Below are 22,358 nucleotides of genomic sequence, written 5' to 3'. Positions count from 1 at the left end.
TTGAGATGAGAGATGCAGTTAGCTTTTCAGATTTCATCAAGCTTTAGACTTTAGAGATACAGCGTAGAAACAGGCTCTTCAACCCACCGAGTCTGTGCTGACCAGTGATTACCCCGCGCACTACACCACCCTACACAAACTAGGGACAATTTACAGTTTTACAGAAGCCAATTAACTCACAAACCTGCACATCTTTGGCATGTGGGAGGAAACCGGAGCATCCGGAGGATTCACGGGGACAACGCGGTCACGGGGATAACGTACAAACAACATGCAGACTGCACCCGAGGCCAGGATCGAACCCGGGTCTCTGACGCTTTGAGGCAGCAACTCTAACGCTACGCCACTGTGCTCCGATTTCCTCCTGCACTCCAAAGGCGTACAGGTTTATATGTTTAAGAAAGAACTGCAGATGCTTGAAAAATCAAAGGTGGACAAAAATGCTGGAGAAACTCAGCGGGTGAGGTAGCATCTATGGAGCGAAGGAATAGGTGATGTTTCGGGTCGAGACCCTTCAGATTGTATGTTAATTGCCTTCTGTAAAATTGTAAATTGCCCCTAGTGTGTAGGTTAGTGCTAGTGTACTAGATCATTGGGCCAATAGGCCTATTTCCATGCTGTATCTCAAGTCTAATTCCAGTTAGTCCCGTTGCCCCAGAGTTTCCTAAAGCTCACGCATAGGTTTTCTATTCCAATACATAATCCATTGACCTTTTGAAAGTCACAGTTGAAGTTACAATGCACCACGCATTCAAGTTGGACATTCCAGATCATAGTTTGTTCTTGTTCGTTCTATGTTCTCGATCATAGTTTAGTTTACAGATACAGCATGGAAAAAGGCCCTTCAGCCCACTGAGTCCATGCACACCATTGATCAGTCTGAAGAAGGTTCTCGACCCGAAACGTCACCCATTCCTTCTCTCCAGAGATGCTGCTGCCCGGCTGAGTTACTCCAGCATTTTGTGTCTACCTTCAATTTAAACCAGCATCTGCAGTTCTTTCCTACACAGACCCGCTCATACTATTTCTATGTTATTCCACTCTCTCATTCACTCCTTGCATGCTCGGGGGCAATGTACAGAGGCCAATTAACCTACACACACGTATGTCTTTGGGATGTGGGAGGAAGCCGGAGCAGACCCACATGGTCCCAGGGAGAATGAGAGCAAACTCCGCACAGACAGCACCCTGGGTCAGGATCGAACCCGAGTCTCTGCCACTGTGAGGCGACGGTTCTACCAACTGCCCCACTGTGCCGCCTCTAAATAACTCACAATAAAAGGAAAAAGTTCTTCCCTGTCACCCTGGATCTTCTGCTAATTATTTTAATAAAGATTATGGCACAAAGTTATGTTGTTAATGTTACGGCTCAATCTGCACACGACAAATAATGAAATGCCCAGCTTCTTTGCAGTGGCTTTAATGCATGTGATCCTTAATAGTCTAAACTCTTGTACACCTCAACATGTCTCTAAAACGAGCAAAGAAGTGGAAGCATGCTGCTAATTCTATCTTCTTTTTCCCCCCAGATCCTTCATTGTGCTGTAGGTATGTATGCACTTCTATTCCTGAAGCATGAGGTAACCATTTCATTTTTAATAAATTGCCTTTAGCTTGTGTAAAGGGCCTGTCCCACTTGGCGTTTTTTTTCGACGAGTGCCGGCATCATATCAGTATCGCCAATCGATTTTGAACATTTCAAATTCCAGCGGCGACGAAACAAATGTTGCGACACTTGAAAAAAACACGGTGCGTCATACGTCGTCTCACGGCGAATTTTTCGGTGACCTGGTACGTTAGTCAATGATGCCGGGTGTCGCCGAAAAAATTGCCACTGGGACAGACCCTTAAGAGTAATGAATGGTGGTCATTTTTTTGTAAGTATCGTCCTTTCTCTAACATTCCTGCTGTAAATTGATGGTGGCTTTATTGATGAAAGGATGTTTATTGAACTCTCTCCAAACTCTGCAGGTTGGATATGCTGTATTTTTGACTAATGTTTCGGTTTGGTCACTTCGGTTTAACGAGGGCATGGGGAGGGCAACTTTCTTATCACACAGAGGCCGGCCGGTGAGCTGTCCGAGGAGGTGGCAGAACCTGGTACAATTAGTAGGTTCCCCTCGGTCATGACTGACCATGGGTGATGTATCCTGGTCGGATGCAAGCCTGGGCAATAGAAAACATAGAAACATAGAAAAATAGGTGCAGGAGTAGGCCATTCGGCCCTTCGAGCCTGCACCACCATTCAATATGATCATGGCTGATCATCCAACTCAGTATCCTGTACCTGCCTTCTCTCCATGCACCCTGATCCCTTTAGCCACAAGGGCCACATCTAACTCCCTCTTAAATATAGCCAATGAACTGGCCTCAACTACCTTCTGTGGCAGAGATTTAAACAGATTCACCACTCTCTGTGTGAAAAATGTTTTTCTCATCTCGGTCCTAAAAGATTTCCCCCTTATCCTTAAACTGTGACCCCTTGTTCTGGACTTCCCCAACATCGGAAAAAATCTTCCTGCATCTAGCCTGTCCAACCCATTAAGAATTTTGTAAGTTTCTATAAGATCCCCCCTCAATCTCCTAAATTCTAGCGAGTACAAACCGAGTCTATCCAGTCTTTCTTCATATGAAAGTCCTGACATCCCAGGAATCAGTCTGGTGAACCTTCTCTGTACTCCCTCTATGGCAAGAATGTCCTTCCTCAGATTAGGAGACCAAATCTGTACGCAATACTCCAGGTGTAGTCTCACCAAGACCAATGTCATATGGAGGACAGGCTGTTGCCTATGCAGCACGTCCCCCCACTCCACGTCGCTGATCGATCCAAAGGAACAGCAGGGCCATTACAGATTGGCACCAGCGCCATCGCAGGAGCTGCCAGAGCGAGGTTGTAGACAACGACGAACTGCCTTAGGGGCTCCGGCTCCGGATTTTCTTGAGGTTTACTCCTGGAGCCTTTTCCATGACTGGATATGGCCACAAGGCAGTGGGGGTTTTAAATCAGAGTTTTCCCTCTCCTAGATGGACTGCCTTCCCCATCTGCCCGAGACTCGTGGTGACGGGAGCGTCTACCTTCCCGTGCAGGTCTATAGCACCTGCCCAATGCTATAGTTGGGTACAATTACAAAGTTTAAAAGACATTTGTGCAGATGCAAGGGCAGGAATGGGTTTAGATGGATAAAGGGGTAAAAGCAGGTAAATGAGACTCGCTCAGGGAGGCATCTGCGTTGGCAAGGAGAAGTTGAATGAATGATACTTTATCATGTGACATGTTACAGTGAGATTCTTTGGTTTGCATACACAAGTATGCAAAAAGTCAATAGACAATAGATGCAGGAGTAGGCCATTCGGCCCTTCGAGCCTGCACCGTCCGCCATTCAATGTGATCATGGCTGATCATCCCCAATCAGTACCCCGTTCCTGCCTTCTCCCCATATCCTCTGACTCCGCTATCTTTAAGAGCCCTATCTAGCTCTCTCTTTAAAGTATCCGGGGAACCGGCCTCCACCTCCCTCTGAGGCAGAGAATTCCACAGATTCACAATTCTCTGTGTTTCCTCATCTCCGTTCTAAATGGCTTGCCCCTTATTCTTAAACTGTGGCCCCTGGTTCTGGACTCCCCCGACATTGGGAACATGTTTCCTGCCTCTGGCGTGTCCAAACCCTTAATAATCTTATATGTTTCAATAAGATCCCCTCTCATCCGTCTAAACTCCAGAGTATACACAACATACCTAGGGTGCCGACAGAGTTACAAAGTATTCATTTCTCCATTCCCCCCCCCCCCCTCGCACGTCAGGTCCATTGATGGCCTGTCCTCAACTGCCACCGTGCCCTCTCATAGAGTGATACAGTGTGGAAACAGGCCCTTCGGCCCAACTTGCCCACACCGGCCAACATAACCCCTGACTCCGCTATCTTTAAGAGCCCTATCAAGCTCTATCTTGAAAGTATCCAGAGAACCACCCTCCACTGCCCTCTTAGGCAGAGAATTCCACAGACTCACAACTCTCTGTGAAAAAGTGTTTCCTCATCTCCATTCTAAATGCCTTACCGCTTATTCTTAAACTGCGGCCCCTGGTTCTGGACTCCCCCAACATCGGGAACATGTTTCCTGCTTTGAGCATGTCCAAACCCTTAATAAATCTTATATGTTTCAACAAGAACTGAGATTTCAGACATAGCTAATATGGGGAACTCGTGTGAGCAGATTAGATTGAACCTTGATTCATGAGTAGATTCTTAAGAAAACAGGTGTCAAGGGTTATGATGTGAAGGCAGGGAAATGGGATTAGGTGGCAGAGCTCAGCCATGATTGAATGTCGGGGTAGACTCGATGGGCCGAATGGCCTAATTCTACTATAACTTGTGAAGTTGTGAGTGTGCTCTCTGAACCTAAAGCTGAGCAGATTTGAGATAATTTAACTTTATCAGTGCCGTACTTTAGTTGCTTTGAAAAATGTAGAATGCTAACATCTGATGGTAAACATAGAGCATGTTTAATTCTCTGCACTGATCCCCACATCTCAATGGTACTTTAATTTCACTGTACCGAGTGTGGAGGGTAGTGCTAGTGTGTGGGGATTGCTGGTTGGCACAGACTTGGTGGTCTGAAGAGCCTGTTTCCCCGCTGTATCTCCAAACTAAACTAAACAAAGATTATAGACACAACGTGCTGGAGTAACTCAGCATGGACAACTTCTTCTGAAGAATTGTCAAGAGTGTTTTATTGTCATATGTCGCAGATAGGACAATTAAATTCTTACTTGCTGCAGCACAACAGAATATATAAACGTAATACATTACGAGAAAAAAAAAAAGTTCAGTGTGTGTGTATATATATACACATTCACACATACTCAATAAATAAACAAATATAGTGCAATAATAATAATAATAGTCTGTTGTAGTTCAGAGCTTATTTGTCGTCGTGTTTAATAGCCTGATGGCTGTAGACCCGAAATGTCACCCATTCCTTCTATGCAGAGATGCTGCCTGTCCCGCTGAGTTACTCCAGCATTTTTGTGTTTATCTTCGGTGTAAACCAGCATCTGCAGTTCCTTCCTACATAAATAAGGATTATCTTGGGGTGATGTTGTTTTGCAGGAATTGTTCCATCTTCCGTGGTCCTGACTGGTTTCCAGGTGATGTCCCGTGTATTCCTGACCTGGGCTGTGACGCACAGTGTGAAACAGGTAGGGGGGGGGGATCAAGGGAAGATGTCAGTGCTCGTATTGCAGCCCTTGCATTTATGAGTGAGGATGCTGCTTGCAAGCTCTTCCTGTGAGACTGACCACCATAACATGAACCCGTCTTATGGCTGTTCCACCTTGGAAATAATTACTGTGTAGTCTGGTCCTGTGGCAATGAGGACTTCATTGTGGCCCAGATAGACCTGTCACCCCTTCATAGAATGGTTAAATAATTCAGCACAGAGGGCGAGTGGGGGGGGGGGGGGGGGGCATTTGGCCCCATGTACCCCTGCTAGCTTTTTGGGAGAGTTGGGTTTAAGGTGAAGGGGGAAAGATTTAATAGAAATCTGAGGGGTAACTTTTTCACACAAAGGGTGGTGGGTGTATGGAACGAACTTCCAGAGGACGTGGTTGAGGCTGGGACTATCCGAACGTATAAAAAAAAACAGTTGGACAGGTACATGGATACAGCAGGTTTGGAGGGATATGGGCCAAACACAGCCAGGCGGGCCTAGTGTAGCTGGGACATGTTGGCCGGTGTGGGCAAGTTGGGCCGAAGGGCCTGTTTCTGCACTGTATTACTCTATGACTCTTATGAGCTATCCAATTCCTCCATTTTTTTACAGGACTTTGATTATTAGATCACTTCTGAGTTGCAAGGTTCAAGTTAGTATAAAGTTGATCTTCCCAGTGTTGTGGAGAAGAACGCTGCGCTGTCAGGCATGCTAGCGTTTGGGCTTGTCATTGAACTAAGACGGGCTACAGTGGACCAACCCACATCACCAGAGATCGGGGTTCGGCTCTAACTTGGGTGCTGCCTGTGTGGAATTTGCACGTTCTCTCTACAACCGTGTGGGTTTTCTCCGGGTGCTCCGGTTCCCTCCCACATTCCAGAGACGTGCAGGATTTTAGGTTAATTGGCTTCTGTAAATTGCCCACAATGTGTAGGATGGGAGACTGGGATAATATTTAACAACGAGCATAACACTGGGACAACTGAGATTTATAATCGCAATGTTTAAGAAACACTTTGGAAGGTACATGATTAGGGCAGGTTTACAGGGATAAGAGCCAAACACAGGCAGGTGGGACTAGTGAAGATGGGACACGTTGGTCGATGTGGGAAGGTTGGGCTTGAAGGGTCTGTTTCCACGCTGTATCACTCTCTGAACCTAGAACCAGTGTGACCCTTGATTGATGTTGAGAAATAGACACAAAGTGCTGGAGTACCCCATCGGGTCAGGCAGCATCTCTGGAGAGGAGTAACGTTTTGGGTCGGAACCCTTCTTCAGAGGGTTGGTGCGGACTCGGTGGGCTGAAGGGCCTATTTCCACATTGTATCCCTAAGCTAAAAAATGAGCTAGATAGGGCTCTTAAAAATAGCGGAGTCGGGGCATATGGGGAGAAGGCAGGAACGTGGTACTGATTGGGGATGATCAGCCATGATCACATTGAATGGCGGTGCTGGCTCGAAGGGCCGAATGGCCTACTCCTGCACCTATTGTCTATTGACACTGAAATTCTGTGACTGGAGGTAACTTTCCTGTTGTTCGCTCCTCTTGTTGCCCAGGTGCAGAGCGAGGATAGCGTGCTCCTGTTTGTCGCTGCCTGGACCCTGTCTGAGATTGTGCGTTACTCCTTTTACACGTTCAGCCTGCTCAACCATCTGCCCTACCCCATCAAATGGGCCAGGTAACAAGCTGCCAAAGGCACCCTCTTTCTCTTGGAAGCAAAGACTAGCAAAGTTCAAAGCAGCTGGGCGGTTTACCTTGCCTTTATGCTCAATGCCATTAATTATCGTCACGTGTACCGAAGGACAATGAAAATCTTTTTATCGCGTGCTATCCAGTCAGCGAAAAGAATATACATGATTACAATCAAGCCACCCACAGTGTACAGATACAGGATAAAGGGTAGAACATATAGATGTATAGATTTTATTTCTCTCCATCTCTGGCACAACCAACATATATCTGGCCATGGTGAAATACTGGGTTTCAAGATTAAGCTCAACAGCGGCAAAACTAAGTTGAACATGGAAGTGAAGTTGCCTGAATGGGAGGTCAGATAGGAAAATTGGGATTCGAGGGATAAAGACATTTTCCTCAACACCATTGTTTGAGAAAGAACTGCAAATGCTGGAAAAATCGAAGGTAGAATGCCGGAGAAACTCAGCGGGTGAGGCAGCATCTATGGAGCAAAGGAATAAGTGACGTTTCAGGTATGAAGAAGGGTCTCGACTTATTCCATCGCTCCATGCTGCCTCACCCGCTGAGTTTCTCCAGCATTTTGTCTACATTCCTCAACACCATTATCAGTTATTATTGTCACCTCAGTATTTTTTAAGCTGATAATGTTGTGCCTAGTGGTGCTGGGTTCAAATTTCTGAGTAGCACAATTTGAGCTCCTTTTATTTCCAGATTATGCGATGGCACACCTGAATTTGCTTTTTCACACAACCATCACTAATTCAAATGGCGTTGAGTTACTCCAGCTTTTTGGTGTTCATCAGCATTGGCTTCCATCAGGTCATGAAGCAATGCAACAATTTTCACTGAAATAATGAAATGTTGTATTTAATTCCAATTTCCTAATTTGAGCAAACTCAAAACTAGCTCGCAGACGGATGGCCCTTTGAATGCGCATAGAATTTACCCAAATGTTTGATGCTTTCATGCAGGCCTTCAATTCATCTTTCGTTTAATTTATTGTCACGTGTACCGAGGTACCGTGAGAAGATTTTGTTGCATGCTAACCAGTCAGCGAAAAGACAATACATGATCACAATCGAGCCATCCACGGTGTACAGATACAATACAAGATAAAGGGAATAATATTTAGTGCAAGGTAAAGTCCATTAGAGTCCGTTTGATGGTAGTCCAAGTCCAGTAGTCCATCCCCTTTCATAGTTCATAGCATCATTGGCTGCATTTGACGGAAATCTCCAGCTGGCATTAAAGTTACACCTCCTGTAAATTTATCATTGTGTCTAAGATCTTGCCACGTTCGATCTAATGTCTCAGTGGCGGCTTTGTGACCCATTGTACATTCATTTCATACAATGAGTTTACAGTCTTGTAGATTTTTTTTCTCTTTGCTGTTGTCCAGCGCTTCCATATTCATCAATTAGGTTTAAAAGGCGAATGTGTATTTTACCCCTCTAGTGTTGAAGCAATGCCTGATGATACCACATCCCAGGCAATCATATTTTCTCTTCAAACTTTAAATTAAGAAGTAATGTTTTTCCTGTTCCACCAGGAAGCATCCCCCGCCTCCCCCCCCCCCCCCCCAAAAATCACAAATCTTTGGACTTGGTAAACATTTGTAATAATATCCTAGGCATTTATTTTGTATCTCAATCATCTTGATTCTTGCACTTAGATATATTTGCCTTACTGGTTGTAAGTGTAGTTGTTTTCCTGTCCAAACTCTGTGCGGACATTTTTGGTTTCTCTTTCAGGTTCAGGTAGACCAAATCAGAAAGAGAAACTGTCAGAAATTTAGTTTGTCACTAGACCAAGTGCAGACCCGTTGGGTCTGCTCCCCCAACGCAGCCGTTCCCTACCCGTAGCCCCCACGGGAGACGTGGTCCCCCAACTCAAGCCGTTCCCGAAGATAAGATTCCAGCACTCAGCAGTGCGGCTGTTTTTAAATAGGGTCTTTGAGGCGAGAGGCGGGCGCCTGCAGCCGTTATGGTCGCTGGCCAGCAGGAGGCGACAAAATGAGTGAGAGGGGGGGAGAAGGATTTTATTAAAAATGTGTACATAAACACGACGAAATGTAATCAGGAGTGGATACTTGGAATGAAAAGTGAAATCTCTACCGAAATGGAAAAAATCTCGGCGTTTCTGCTTCTGGTGTTGGCGTAGCAACGAATCAAAGGCTGGCACCCACAAGTCAGGCAGAAACACACACACACACAGAGTTTTAATATTATATAGATAAAGAACTGTGAAACGGCTACAACCACCGTTGAACGGAGGGGGAGGGCCACAAATCCGCTGTTATAGATTTTTATAGACCCAACTCCAGAACTGGAGTTGGGTCTATTAAAATCTATAACAGTGGATTTGTGGCCCTTCCTCTCCGTTCAATGGTGGTTGTAGCTTCTGGAGTTGGGTCCGCCCAAATAGTTGGTTTCCCCAGAAGTATGTCAGGGGAAAAAAAAAATCTTGTTTGTTTGTGGAAGCTAAGCTGCAGTGAACATCCATATGTTGAACCAAAGCTTCAATGAAAATGTCAGATTTTTATCTTGTTTTGTTCCTGAGACGGACACACGCAGGACACAAGGACATGTGTGATTTGCAGATGATACGAAGATATTTGCGGATGATACGAAGATAGACGAGGGGCAGGTGGTGTAAAGAAAACTGGAACTCTGCAGAAGGACTTGGACAGGTTAGGAGTGTGGACTGAGAAGTGGCAGATGGAATATGGTGTAGCAAAGTGCAGAGTCGCACATTTTTGGTAGTAGGAATAAAGGTGTAGACTGTTTTCTAAATGGGGAGAGAATTCAAAAATCGGGTGCAAAAGGGCTTGAGAGTGCTGGTGCAGGATTCCCAAAAATTTCAAGTCGAATCGGTAGAAAGGAAGGCAATGATAGCGTTATTTTGAGTGGGCTAGAATACAAAAACAAGGGTGTAATGCTGAGGCGTTATAAGGTACTGGTCAGACCACATTTAGAGTATTGTGAACAATTTTGGGCACCATATCTGAGGAAGGAGGTGCTGGCTTTGGAGAGGGTCCAAAGGAGGTTTACAAGAATGATCCCAGAGATGATTAGGTCAATGTGAGGAGCGTTTGATGGCTCTGGGAATGTACTGGCTGGAGTTTAGAAGGATGGGGGAGGGGGTTACAGCGGAGTTTGATAGGTTCCTGATTAGTTCGGGCGTCAAGGGTTACGGGGAGAAGGCAGGTAAATGGGGTTGAGAGGGGGAAATAGATGGCCATGATCGAATGATGGCGCAGACTTAATGGGATGATTGGCCTAATTCTGCCCCCATGTTTTATTGTCACATTAACATGTTTATTAAATAACTTCAGCAGTGATAATGGGGAAGGAATTAAAAATCCATAACAGCGGATTTGTGGCCCTTCCCCTCCGTTCAATGGTGGTTGTAGCTGTTTCCCAGTTCTTTATGACAAACTAAATTCCTGACTCTCATTATCACATTGTAGACAATAGGGGTGGCACGACGGTGCAGCAGTAGAGTTGCTGCCTTACAGCGCCAGAGAGCCGAGTTTGATCCTGACTCCGGGTGCTGTCTGTACGGAGTTTGTACATTCTCCCCGTGACATGCATGGGTTTTCTTCCGCTTCCTCCCACATTCCAAAGACGTACGGATTTGAGGGTTAATTTGGCTTTGGTAAAATTGTAAATTGTCCCCGGTGTGTGTAGGATAGTGTCATGGGCCTGTCCCACTGTACGAGGTAATTCAAGAGCTCTCCCGAGTTTATAAAAAAATAAATCAAACTCTTGGTAAGCAGGTTGAATGAACGTAGCGGGTACGTCGGAGCTCGACCCGACTCTTAGCGGCTCGTAATGCTAACGGCAGGTACTCGGGAAACGCGGTAAGCTCGTGAAGATTTTTCAACATGTTGACAAATGTCCACGAGAGCCCCGAGTACCTACGAGCGGCTATTACCGTAATTCTCCGAGTTCGAATCAGGGGAAACTCGGGAGAACTCTTGAATTAGCTCGTACAGTGGGACAGGCCCTTTAGTGTGCGGGGATCAATGGTGGGCGCGGACTCGGTGGGCCGAAGGGCCTGTTTCCACGCTGTATGTTTAAACTAAATTACAGGATCTCTAAACTACGCTAAAGGTCACCACTCGAGCTATCCTGCCTGGGATTTGCCTTTTTGCTTTGTATTCTGATGCAGTTTATTTTCCTTTCTTGTCTTCACAGCTTTCTGTAACATTGAAAGAATGGGGTGAAATGTATGGGTCCCTTTAATTCCACCCAGAATATAACCCACTGCCCCTCTGCTAAAGGCACTGTAAGACAGGAGGTTTCCCAGTGTGTGTGCAAGAGTGGATCCTTGGTTTTGTTAGCTGCATGTCTGTGTGTTGAGTGGGGAATGTCAAAGTAATCAGAGCGTTTAACCACGGGCCTACACTGGCCAGGCTGCAAAGCATGAACTGCTGCGACTGGAGCAGTCCGCAATTCAGTATAGTTTATCCTCACGTGTACTGGGACACAGTGAGAAGCTGTGTAAGAAAGAACCGCAGATGTGGGTTTAGACACAAAATGCTAGAGTAACTCAGCGGGACAGGCAGCATTTCTGGAGAGAAGGAATGGGTTCAAGAAGGAACTGCAGATGCTTGAAAATCGAAGGTAGGCAAAAGTGCTGGAGAAACTCATTGGGTGCAGCAGAATCTATGGAGCGAAGGAAATAGGCAACGTTTTGGGCTGAAACCCTTCGAGGAGGTTGTAAAACTGTCTTCAGACGGAGGAGGAGAACTTCTTCAAAGTAGGCATACCTTGAGGAGATATCGCAGTGGAGTAGACAAAGTGTTTAAGAAGGAACTGCAGATGCTGGAAAATCGAAGGTAGACAAAAGTGTTTGCAGTGAAAAGCCTTTGTTGCGTGCTATCCAGTCAGCGGAAAGACTATACGTAACTTGTACAAACCCTGTTGCCTTTGTGCATTGGCAGTGGTGGAGTTCAAATCCATTTCAATTCAGCACTTGCCAGGATTGTACAACCGACTTACATCCTCCTCACAGCTAACCCTGCCCCCCAGCTTAGTGTCCAAGTTTGCGGATGACACTAAGCTGGGGGGCAGGGTTAGCTGTGAGGAGGATGCTAGGAGACTGCAAGGTGACTTGGATAGGCTGGGTGAGTGGGCAAATGTTTGGCTGATGCAGTATAATGTGGATAAATGTGAGGTTATCCATTTTGGTGGCAAAAACAGGAAAGCAGACTATTATCTAAATGGTGGCCGACTAGGAAAAGGGGAGATGCAGCGAGACCTGGGTGTCATGGTACACCAGTCATTGAAAGTAGGCATGGAGGTGCAGCAGGCAGTGAAGAAAGCGAATGGTATGTTAGCTTTCATAGCAAAAGGATTTGAGTATAGGAGCAGGGAGGTTCTACTGCAGTTGTACAGGGTCTTGGTGAGACCACACCTGGAGTATTACGTACAGTTTTGGTCTCCAAATCTGAGGAAGGACATTATTGCCATAGAGGGAGTGCAGAGAAGGCTCACCAGACTGATTCCTGGGATGTCAGGACTGTCTTATGAAGAAAGACTGGATAGACTTGGTTTATACTCTCTAGAATTTAGGAGATTGAGAGGGGATCTTATAGAAACTTACAAAATTCTTAAGGGGTTGGACAGGCTAGATGCAGGAAGATTGCTCCCGATGTTGGGGAAGTCCAGGACAAGGGGTCACAGCTTAAGGATAAGGGGGAAATCCTTTAAAACCGAGATGAGAAGAACTTTTTTCACACAGAGAGTGGTGAATCTCTGGAACTCTCTGCCACAGAGGGTAGTCGAGGCCAGTTCATTGGCTATATTTAAGAGGGAGTTAGATGTGGCCCTTGTGGCTAAGGGGATCAGAGGGTATGGAGAGAAGGCAGGTACGGGATACTGAGGGATGATCAGCCATGATCATATTGAATGGCGGTGCAGGCTCGAAGGGCCGAATGGCCTACTCCTGCACCTAATTTCTATGTTTCTATGTATGAATTGGGAGCAGCGGTAGGCCATGCTCACCCGCATGAACTGTCTGAAGAAGGCTCCCTCCCAAAAACGTTGCCTGTCCATTCCCTCCACAGATGCCCCCTTGCCCGCTGAGTACCTCCAGTGGTTTGTGTTTTGCTGAAGATTCCAGCACCTGCAGTCTCATGTGTCTCCGTTCAACTCGATTGCTACCTGCCAGTGCTTGTGTTCCATTTGAACAGGGTCAGGCAGCATCTCTGGAGAGAAGGGATAGGTGACGTTTCGGGTCGAGACTCTTCTTCAGACTTCAGAAGGGTCTCGACCAGAAACATCACCTATTCCTTTTCTCCAGAGATGCTGTCTGACCCGCTGGGTTACTCCTGCTTTTTGTGTCTCTCCTGGGAATGGGATGCCGGCCCCCAGGAAATTCTTTAATTTCAATCTGCCTCGCCTGACTTTTCTTTAAATATTTTACATCTCGTTGATAAATAATATCCCTGAGAAGAGAGTTCAACCTGAGGAGGAGTCATACAGTCTGTTCAAATAACTGAAGTTACGGATAACTAGAATCCTCAATAGAAGCTGCTGCTGAATTCTCTAAAGGATTCTTTAGTCAATAAAGTCAACTGTTTCAATTGGAATTGGCTAGCTTCGTGTGTGGTCAGAAGGGGGACTTGCTATATTGCAACCATTGCCTGAGAACAGAATGCTGCAGTGCGGGTTTCATCCCGTATTGCTGGGTCATGAGGGCTTACTGGCGTCTGAGGTTAACCCTGGCGTGTGGGGCACGAGGATGGGATGGCATGGAACTGGTGTGTGGGTGCCAAAGGGCCTGTTTCCATGCTGTATCTTTCTAAACTTAAAAAGACCCTAACTTTGGGAGTGGGTGGGCTGTGTGTGCGTGTCCTAACCATGAGGAAGCAATGCAGTGTGCACGTAATTCCTAACCCAGGGAGTGGGGTTGTGCGTGTGTGATCGTGCTGGTCCTAATCCTGGGGATGGGATGTGTGGGAAGGACTTGCAGATGCTGGTTTAAACCGAAGATAGACACAAAAAGCTGGAGTAACTCAGCGGGCTAGGCAGCATCTCTCAAGAGAAGGAATGTGTGACATTTTGCGTCGAGACCCTTCTTCAGACTCGACCAGAAACATCACCTATTCCTTTTCTCCAGAGATAGTCTGGCCCGCTGAGTTACTCCAGCATTTTGTGTCTCACCTGGGAATGGGATGCCGGTTGTGGGATTGAGTTGATAAACGTTGCAGTTTAAGATTTTTAATTGGATGCTATCTCGCTCCTTCCTGTTTCAGGTACTCGCTGTTCATCGGTCTCTACCCAATGGGAGTGACAGGGGAGCTGCTGACGATATATGCCGCTCTTCCACATGTGCGGAGGATGGGCTTGTACTCTGTCACCCTGCCGAACAAGTACAACGTCTCCTTTGACTACTACACTGTCCTGATCATGGTCATGATATCCTACATTCCACGTAAGTGAATGTGTCTCCTCCTCTGGGGAATGCAGAGTGCAAGTTTACACACCAGACCATCACACTCACAAACCAGCCTCCCTTCCATTGACTCCATACATCTCATGCTGCCTTGGCAGGGCCACCAGCATAATAGACAATAGATGTAGGAGTAGGCCATTTGGCCCTTCGAGCCAGCGCCGCCATTCAATGTGATCATCCCCAATCAGTACCCTGTTCCTGCCTTCTCCCCCATATCCCCTGACTCCGCTATTTTTAAGAGCCCTATCTAGCTCTCTCTTGAAAGCATCCAGAGAACCGGCCTCCACCGCCCTCTGAGGCAGAGAATTCCACAGACTCACCACTATCTGTGAGAAAAAGTGTTTCCTCGACTCCGTTCTAAATGGCTTACTCCTAATTCTTAAATGAAGGACCAGTCTCAGCCTAGCTACTCCCTCTTCTTCCCTCTACCATCAGGCAAGAGGTACAGGAGAGTTCAGTTTATTGTCACGTGTACTGAGGTACAGTGAAAAGCTTTTGTTGCGTGCTATCCAGTCAAAAAAACTGTGACAATACACATCTCCAGATTCAGGGCTGCTAAGAGGCAACTGAACCGTCCTACCAACAACTAGAGAGCAACAACCCATTACCAGTCCCGGGTTCAATCCTGATCACGGGTTTTATCTGTACGTAGTTTGCACGCTCTCCCTGTGACAGCGGTTTTCTCCCACATTCCAAAGACGTGCGGTTTGGTAGGTTGATTGGCTTCCGTAAATTGTGTAGGATGGGAAAGTGGGATAACTTAGAACTAGTGTCCAGTTGATCAATGGTCAGCATGGACTCGGTGGGCTGAAGGGCCTGTTTCCATGCTGTATCTCCAAACCTAACAAAACAAAGTGCTGGGATAACTCAGTAAGTCAGACAACATCTCTGGAGAACATGGATGGGTGACGTTTCTGGTTGGTCTGTCACCGTCTTCGGATAACCATCTTTCTCCACAAGTGTGACTTTCAGTATCACGCCTTTTGCTCTTATGTCTCCACCGTCTGTTTTTAAAAAAAAAAGTGATTGTCACTGTGATAAATTTGGTCCGCGTCCTATCACGAACATTCCCATGGTTCTCGCGCCCATCCTGCCCCCTGCAGCTTTAAACACGGATACTTTCCCGCTTTTCCCATTCTGATGAAAGGCTCTTTGACTTGAAACATCGACCGTTTCTCTCCCCTTCAACACCGAGTGATCGGCAGTGCTTCCTGCATGTGCAATTTGTCTTTCAGATTTCCAGCATCTGCAATTTTTTTGTTTAGTTTAGTTTATTGTCACGTGTACCGTTGCGTGCTATCCAGTCAGCGGAAAGACTACACGATTACAATCAACCCGTCCACGGTGTACAGACACTGTTTAGTGCAAGATAAAGTCCGATTGAAGATAGTCCGAGGGTCCCCAATGAGGTGGAGGGTAGCTCAGGACCGCTCCCCAATTGGTGATAGGATGGTTCAGTTGCCGAGTGAGCTTTTTGTTCCCAATATCAGGCGATTTTTAAAATCGGCGTTAAATTTTTGGTTAGTCTCGCGTTAATGGATTTTGTGTGTCGAATGCGGAATGTCCACGGAGCGGAAACGTTAAAAATACTGCCCTGGCACGAGTATTTTTAAGAAACTTAAAGTGGAAGTGTGTTCTCCGCCCTTCCTCTGCCAACTCATTCTTTGTGATTCAGTTTTTCCCCAGCTCTATTTCCACATGCTTCGCCAGCGGAGGAAGGTCCTGGGCACGGCGGAACAGAGCAAGAAGATCGAGTAGCCCACGCCACCTTCTGGGGGGAACAGGCGTCAGCAGAAGGGCTTTTACCTCAAATCCTGACGGTCCCCGACTCCACGGGATGATCGCGCCACTTGTCTGATAAACTCGCCCGACGCCGTTTCCCCGCGCGCCCACTTTGTGACCGATGTCTGACGTAAAGGTGCTGTGTTCGTTGCACTAGTTGCATGAATTTAGATTGTAGTCTTCTCCTGTTGGCTTCCATGGGGGTCGAGGTGGGGGATAGAACTTCTAGTAATCTGCTTGTAATCGTTGTCATGAGGTGTCCAGGGGGAGCGACGTCTACCAGAGTTTCGAGTTCCGTGCGTCACCCTTTTCAATAGCATCTCTTCCCAGTTCTGTCGGGCAGATCTTCTCCATTCCCAGAGCCTCAGCCGGTGAATCTCATTGGGTTGCAAATGGAAATCTGGGTGACAAGAGCTCAGAACCTTTTGACTGGATGGTACTGCTGTGGAAGAGGCCGTCGCTTGCTCCAGTACACCTCCCCTTGGTGGCAGAAGTCCCAGGGATGAGGGAGATGGGTAAGGGAGATGTCCTTAAAACATAGTCGTAGTGGAAACAGCCCCAACTTGCCCACACGGCCAACATGTCCCAGCTACACTCGTCCCACCTGCCCGTGTTTGGCTAATATCCCTCCAAACCTGTCCTATCCATGTACCTGTCTAACTGTTTGTTAAACGATGCCTCAACTAGGCAGCTTGTTCCGTACACCCACCACCCTTTGTGTGGGGGGGAAAAGTCACCCCTCAGATTCTTATTCAATCTTTTCCCCTTCACCTTAAACCTATGTCCTCTGGTCCTCGATCCACCTACTCTGAGCCAGAGACTCTGTGCATCTACACGATCTATTCCTCGTCTTGAAGTGAAACGAAGTAACCGCAATGACTGCCTGGTTGATCTCCCTTCATGGTTTTGCACAGTTGAATGGCGAAGTCAACCGTTGCCGATGGTTGACCCCAGCCTGCTTGAGTTGCCAATTCAAGTTGGACGCCACCCTGAAGTTGCCATTTGACCCCCCCCCTTTTCCTGCTCCCTCGTCCACAGCATCTTCCCCCGCCGATCAAAAAGCATCCAGGCCCTTCAATCCCCAATGGATGCTCTGGGCTACACATTTTTTTTTTAGTAACAACTGGTGTTCAATACATATTAAAAAAAGATGTTCTAAAGCCCCCATTAGATAACTCCATTGACGTTCTCCTAATGATTTAATTCCTGGGGACCTCCGAGCAAACCGGAAAGATGGGCGACCCGAGGCCGCCCACAGTTTGTATTGACCAACCTTTATTGGAGAAAAGTTCAGAATCTCCATTATAAGTCACCTGTTTTATTTTCTCTTCTGCCCAGCGCTCTTTTTTGTCAATGAACCGGCACCTCTTAAAAAGTTATTTAAAATCCGATTTTCACTTCTTTTGAATTTTTAATAATACAAAAAGATGAATAAATTAAATAAATGTAAAAATAAAATAAGATGATTAATAATTAATTTAAAAAAAAGATTAATGTTTAAAACCAAACTAAAATGTAATTACATTTGTCAGTCAGGTTCTTAAGCAGTTTGCATGACGATTATTTACCATAGACACCAACAGCAAGGCACGATGTGCATACCCACACCTTTTTTTAATCTACAAACAAAGCATTACTTCCGCCTTTTCCCATCTCCCAGCAAGAACTATATTTTGTAAATCCGGTTCCCGTTTTTTCCCCCTTCCTATTTTGATGTCACCGATGAAGATTCACAGCAAAATGCGACCAGTTTAGAGGAACCAGACTTAGTGGAGGAATTTCCAACAACTTTGACCAACCCAAACCTTAACTACTCCGTTTACAATCAAACTGCACTGATAAATCCTCTCTAGTTGTTCCTCTTAAAAAAAAATACCTTGTGGGCTCTAACCTGTTAACTAAAACTTTTAACTAAAGGCAAGGCTCGTTTCAGCCAATGCTGCACAGACTCAGTTCTTTTGTATATTTAGGGATTGCTTTTTGTAATTAAGGATATTTAAACTCTTAAGCGTTCCAAAATTTGCACTTTTTTGCATGGGAGCATTTCTAATGAGGTTTTTTGCAAGTATATCTTTGCAGATGCGAGGGGCGGGGGGGGATGGGAAGGAACTGACAAGGTTTCCGTGACTTGTTAGTTGTCGACCAATTTGTTAATCGTCTGGGAAATGAGCATGCTTGTCATTGATACTCGTTTTATCTCCGTAACGTAAGGTTCCCTGTTGAAAGTGCATGTTCTGTAAAACAGTGGCAAAAATCCATGGATGCCGATCCACCGGGAGCAAGACTTTGTTGCTTTAACTTCATCCAACGGTCTTGTTAAAGTGTAGACTAGATCCTGAGCTCTGAAGGAGGTGCTCTCGAGCAAGCTCACTCAGGCACAGATCCGGTCAAAGGTGCTCCAGTCCATGTTTAATAAACTGGTGAAATAGCAAACAAGGTCACGGGCTGTTATTAAAGGGGCAAGACGTGGCATCTGAATCCTTCCGGTTGAATAAAGACTGCGTGGCGCGGTAAAGGAGTCGTACATCATGGTCAGGCCATTTTGGAGTTGGGTCGTTTACCAATGTCATTCAGTGGTGGGTTCCATCGATGCTGTCTGGTAGGTGAAGAGTCATGGAGTTATGCAGAGTGGAAACGCTTTCTTCGTCCCAACTTGCCCACACCGACCCATCTACAATAGATAGACACAAAAAACTGCTGGAATAACTCAGCGGGTCAGGCAGCATCTCTGGAGAAAAGGAATAGGCAGCATTTCAGGTCAGCCCGTAGACTGAAGAAGGGTCTCGATCTGAATGGTCTACAATTACTCCAGCTTTTTGTACCCATCTCTACTAATCCCATTTGCTCGCACTTAGTCCGTAGCCTTCAATGTAAGTGTTTTGTCTCGATACTGAATGCCTCCGGGCACTTAGTACTTTCGCTCAAGAATCCGGCATCTGCAGTTTCTTGTGTCTCCAAAATTTAAGAAAACGGTCACACATATAACACATTTACTTTTTCAAGGGAAATGAAGTAAGTTTTTAAGTACATTGTGTAATAATGTGAGGAATGTCAGCAAATTTGTGCACAGCTCGATCGCACCAACGAGGGAAATGACAATATTGTTTAGGTGACATGAGAGATTTACTTTGACGTGTAAGAGTGTAATCAACCTGAGTTCATTGATAAACCTGTTCGCATCTTATGACTGCTCTGGAACCAATGTGTGAATTGTCTGCTGTGTAGTAAGGAACTGCAGATGCTGGTTTTACACCGAAGATATACATACAAAATGCTGGAGTAACACAGCGGAACATCCAGCATCTCCGGAGAGAAGAAATAAGCAACGTTTTGGGTCGAGACCCTTCCGACTCAATTGTCTGCATGTGTAGGAAAGAACTGCAGATGCCGGTTTAAACCGAAGATAGACACACAAAGCTGGAGTAACTCAGGGTCAGGCAGCATCGCTGGAGAAAACGAATAGGTCTTTTTTCGGGTCAAGACCCTTCAGGCTGCGAGTCGGGAAAGGGAAACGAGAGATGGCGATGTAGAGACATAGAAAACAAATGAAATATAAGCAAAAATATTCTGCTGGTTAGAGATACAGCTCAGAAACAGGCCCTTTGGCCCACCGGGTCTGCGCCAACCACCGATCAGCCCGTACACTAACACTATCCTACACACTCGGGATTATTTACTATCTTTTGCCAAAGCCAATTATCCTACAATCCGGCTCATCTTTGGAATGGTGTTGGTCCTTGCTTCTGTCACGGAAGCAGTGGTGCTTTTATTGTGAGGAGTGAAGACATCTTGGCTGCGATGAGACCTGCAACACACTGCTGACCAGGGTCAATGATTCTGCTAATCGCCACTGATTAATGCACCATTACTATTACATTTGTACTATAACAACATGTAAAAGATGGCCAGTTCATTGGCTATATTTAAGAGGGAGTTAGATGTGGCTAAAGGGATCAGGGGGTATGGAGAGAAGGCAGGTACAGGATACTGAGTTGGATGATCAGCCATGATCATATTGAATGGCGGTGCAGGCTCGAAGGGCCGAATGGCCTCCTGCACCTGATTTATTTGGTTTTTTTCCTACGTTTTCTATGCTTGGACAGGTACGTGGATAGGAAGGGGTTTATAGGAATATGGTCCAAAGGTGGGGCTAGTGTAGATGGGGCATCTTGGTTGGCGTAGGCAAGTAGACACAAAATGCTGGAGTAACTCAGCGGGTGAGGCAGCATCTCTGAAGAGAAGGAATGGCGATGTTTTGGGTCGAAACCCTTCTGCAGACTAATGGTGTGGGCACATTTGGCTGAATGGCCTGTTTCCATGCTGAGTGACAGTGTGGACATAGGTGTAAGTGAGAGGAGCCTGAGCAGCAACTTTTCCACACATAGTGGTGGGTATATGGAACGAGCTGCCAGAGGACGTTGTTGAGGCAGGTACTATAACAACACTTAAGTAAGTAAGTTTATTGGCCAGGTATTCACATACAAGGAATTTGCCTTGGTACTCCGCCCACAAGTAACAACATGACATACAGTGACAATTACGAATGACTCACAAAACACTGAACATTAATGATAAAACACCATTGATCAAGCATGTGAACCAACAAAATACCAGATCAAAGGGAGGCAACAGAATTTTGGCTGTTGAGTAGAGCAACTACTCGTGGACACTTACAAGGCATTTGGATAGGTATCTGGATAGGAAAGATTTAGAGGAATATGGGCCAAATGTGGGCAGGTGGAACTAGTATAGATGGGGCATCGGGACGAAAGGTCTTTCCATTCTGTGTGACTAAATAGCTTGCAAATCTAGTGTTTGACCTTGCTTGCACAGTGCACAACGTGCAAGGATATATGTAAGACCAATCTCATAAAATGGTGGAGATCTTGTTATGAAGAAAGAGTTTAGGAATCAGGACGTCTGAAATTCTCCAGAAAGCTGGGCTCACCATTAACTAAAATGAACCAGCCCAGCCATGACCATGCTGCACAGGTCAGAGGTACTCCACAAGGGACCCATACCATGGTACTCCACAAGGGGCCCATAACTTGGTACTCCACAAGGGGCCCATACCATGGTACTCCACAAGGGGCCCATAACATGGTACTCCACAAGAGACCCATACCATGGTTCTCCACAAGGGACCCATACCATGGTACTCCACAAGGGACCCATACCATGGTACTCCACAAGGGGCCCATACCATGGTACTCCACAAGGGGCCCATAACATGGTACTCCACAAGGGACCCATACCATGGTACTCCACAAGGGACCCATACCATGGTACTCCACAAGGGGCCCATACCATGGTACTCCACAAGGGACCCATACCATGGTACTCCACAAGGGGCCCATACCATGGTACTCCACAAGGGACCCATACCATGCAAAATCTTTCCACCATCAACAAGGCACAGCAGAGATGTAATGCTGAGGCTCTATAAGGTGCTGGTCAGGCTGCATTTGGAGTACGGTGAGCAAATTGGCCCCATATCTGAGGAAAAATGTGCTGGCTCTGGAGAGGGCTCAGAGGCGGGTTGGGGCGGGAGATTGCAACCTTCACGTGGTCCGCCCTGTTTCGACGAATGCAATCAACCTGGCGTGCTCAATCAAAATAAGATCAAATAGAACAAGTTGTCCTACAACTTTAGACTGCACGACATACGTAAGAAGAAGAAGAGGAGGTTTACAAGAATGATCCCAGGAATGAGTAGGTTAACTGGGCCTGTACTCGCTGGAGTTTAGAAGAATGAGGGGGGACCTCATTGAAACGTACAGAATAGTGGAAGGCTTGGATAGAGTGGATGTGGAGAGGATGCAGCCTCAGAATTAAAGGGCGCTATTTTAGAAAAGAGGTGAGGAGAGGAGAGACAATTGGTGCAGGAGTAGGCCATTCGGCCCTTCGAGCCAGCACCTCCATTCAATTTGATCATGGCTGATCATCCACAATCAGTACCCCGTTCCTGCTTTCTCCCCATATCCCCAGACTCACGCTATCTTTAAGAGCCCTATCTAGCACTCTCTTGAAACATCAAGAAGAGAACCCAGCCTTTCCACCACCCACAGCAGAATTCCACCAGACTCACCAACTCTCTGTGAGAAAAAGTGTTTTTCTCATCCCCGTTCTAAATGGCCTTACCCCCTTATTCTTAAACTGTGGCCCCTGGTTCTGGACCCTTCCCCAACATCGGGAACATGTTTCCTGCC

The 22,358-nt window shown here is 46.3% G+C and overlaps 1 protein-coding gene across 2 annotated transcripts in view; it reads left to right on the top strand.

Annotated features, from left to right (window-relative positions):
• The window catches only part of hacd2 (3-hydroxyacyl-CoA dehydratase 2), a 46,139-nt gene that overhangs the window by 11,567 nt on the left and 12,214 nt on the right, over positions 1 to 22,358 (top strand). Inside the window, exons 3-7 of one of the 2 annotated variants that reach the window (XR_004412664.1) lie at positions 1,530 to 1,548; positions 5,109 to 5,197; positions 6,765 to 6,886; positions 14,168 to 14,346; positions 16,043 to 16,692. Coding sequence is in view for 1 of the 2 variants with exons in the window: in XM_033024876.1 (XP_032880767.1) it covers positions 1,530 to 1,548; positions 5,109 to 5,197; positions 6,765 to 6,886; positions 14,168 to 14,346; positions 16,043 to 16,125 (492 nt within the window). In the remaining variant the exon portion in view is untranslated. Of the gene's footprint in view, positions 1 to 1,529; positions 1,549 to 5,108; positions 5,198 to 6,764; positions 6,887 to 14,167; positions 14,347 to 16,042; positions 19,334 to 22,358 lie in introns of those variants that run through there. The other variant, XM_033024876.1, reaches the window with a different exon arrangement.

This window comes from Amblyraja radiata, chromosome 7 (genome assembly GCF_010909765.2).
Source record: "Amblyraja radiata isolate CabotCenter1 chromosome 7, sAmbRad1.1.pri, whole genome shotgun sequence".
Classification (NCBI taxonomy): domain Eukaryota; kingdom Metazoa; phylum Chordata; class Chondrichthyes; order Rajiformes; family Rajidae; genus Amblyraja; species Amblyraja radiata.
Note: the sequence above shows the minus strand (reverse complement) of the source record. Positions and strands in the feature narration are given on the sequence as shown.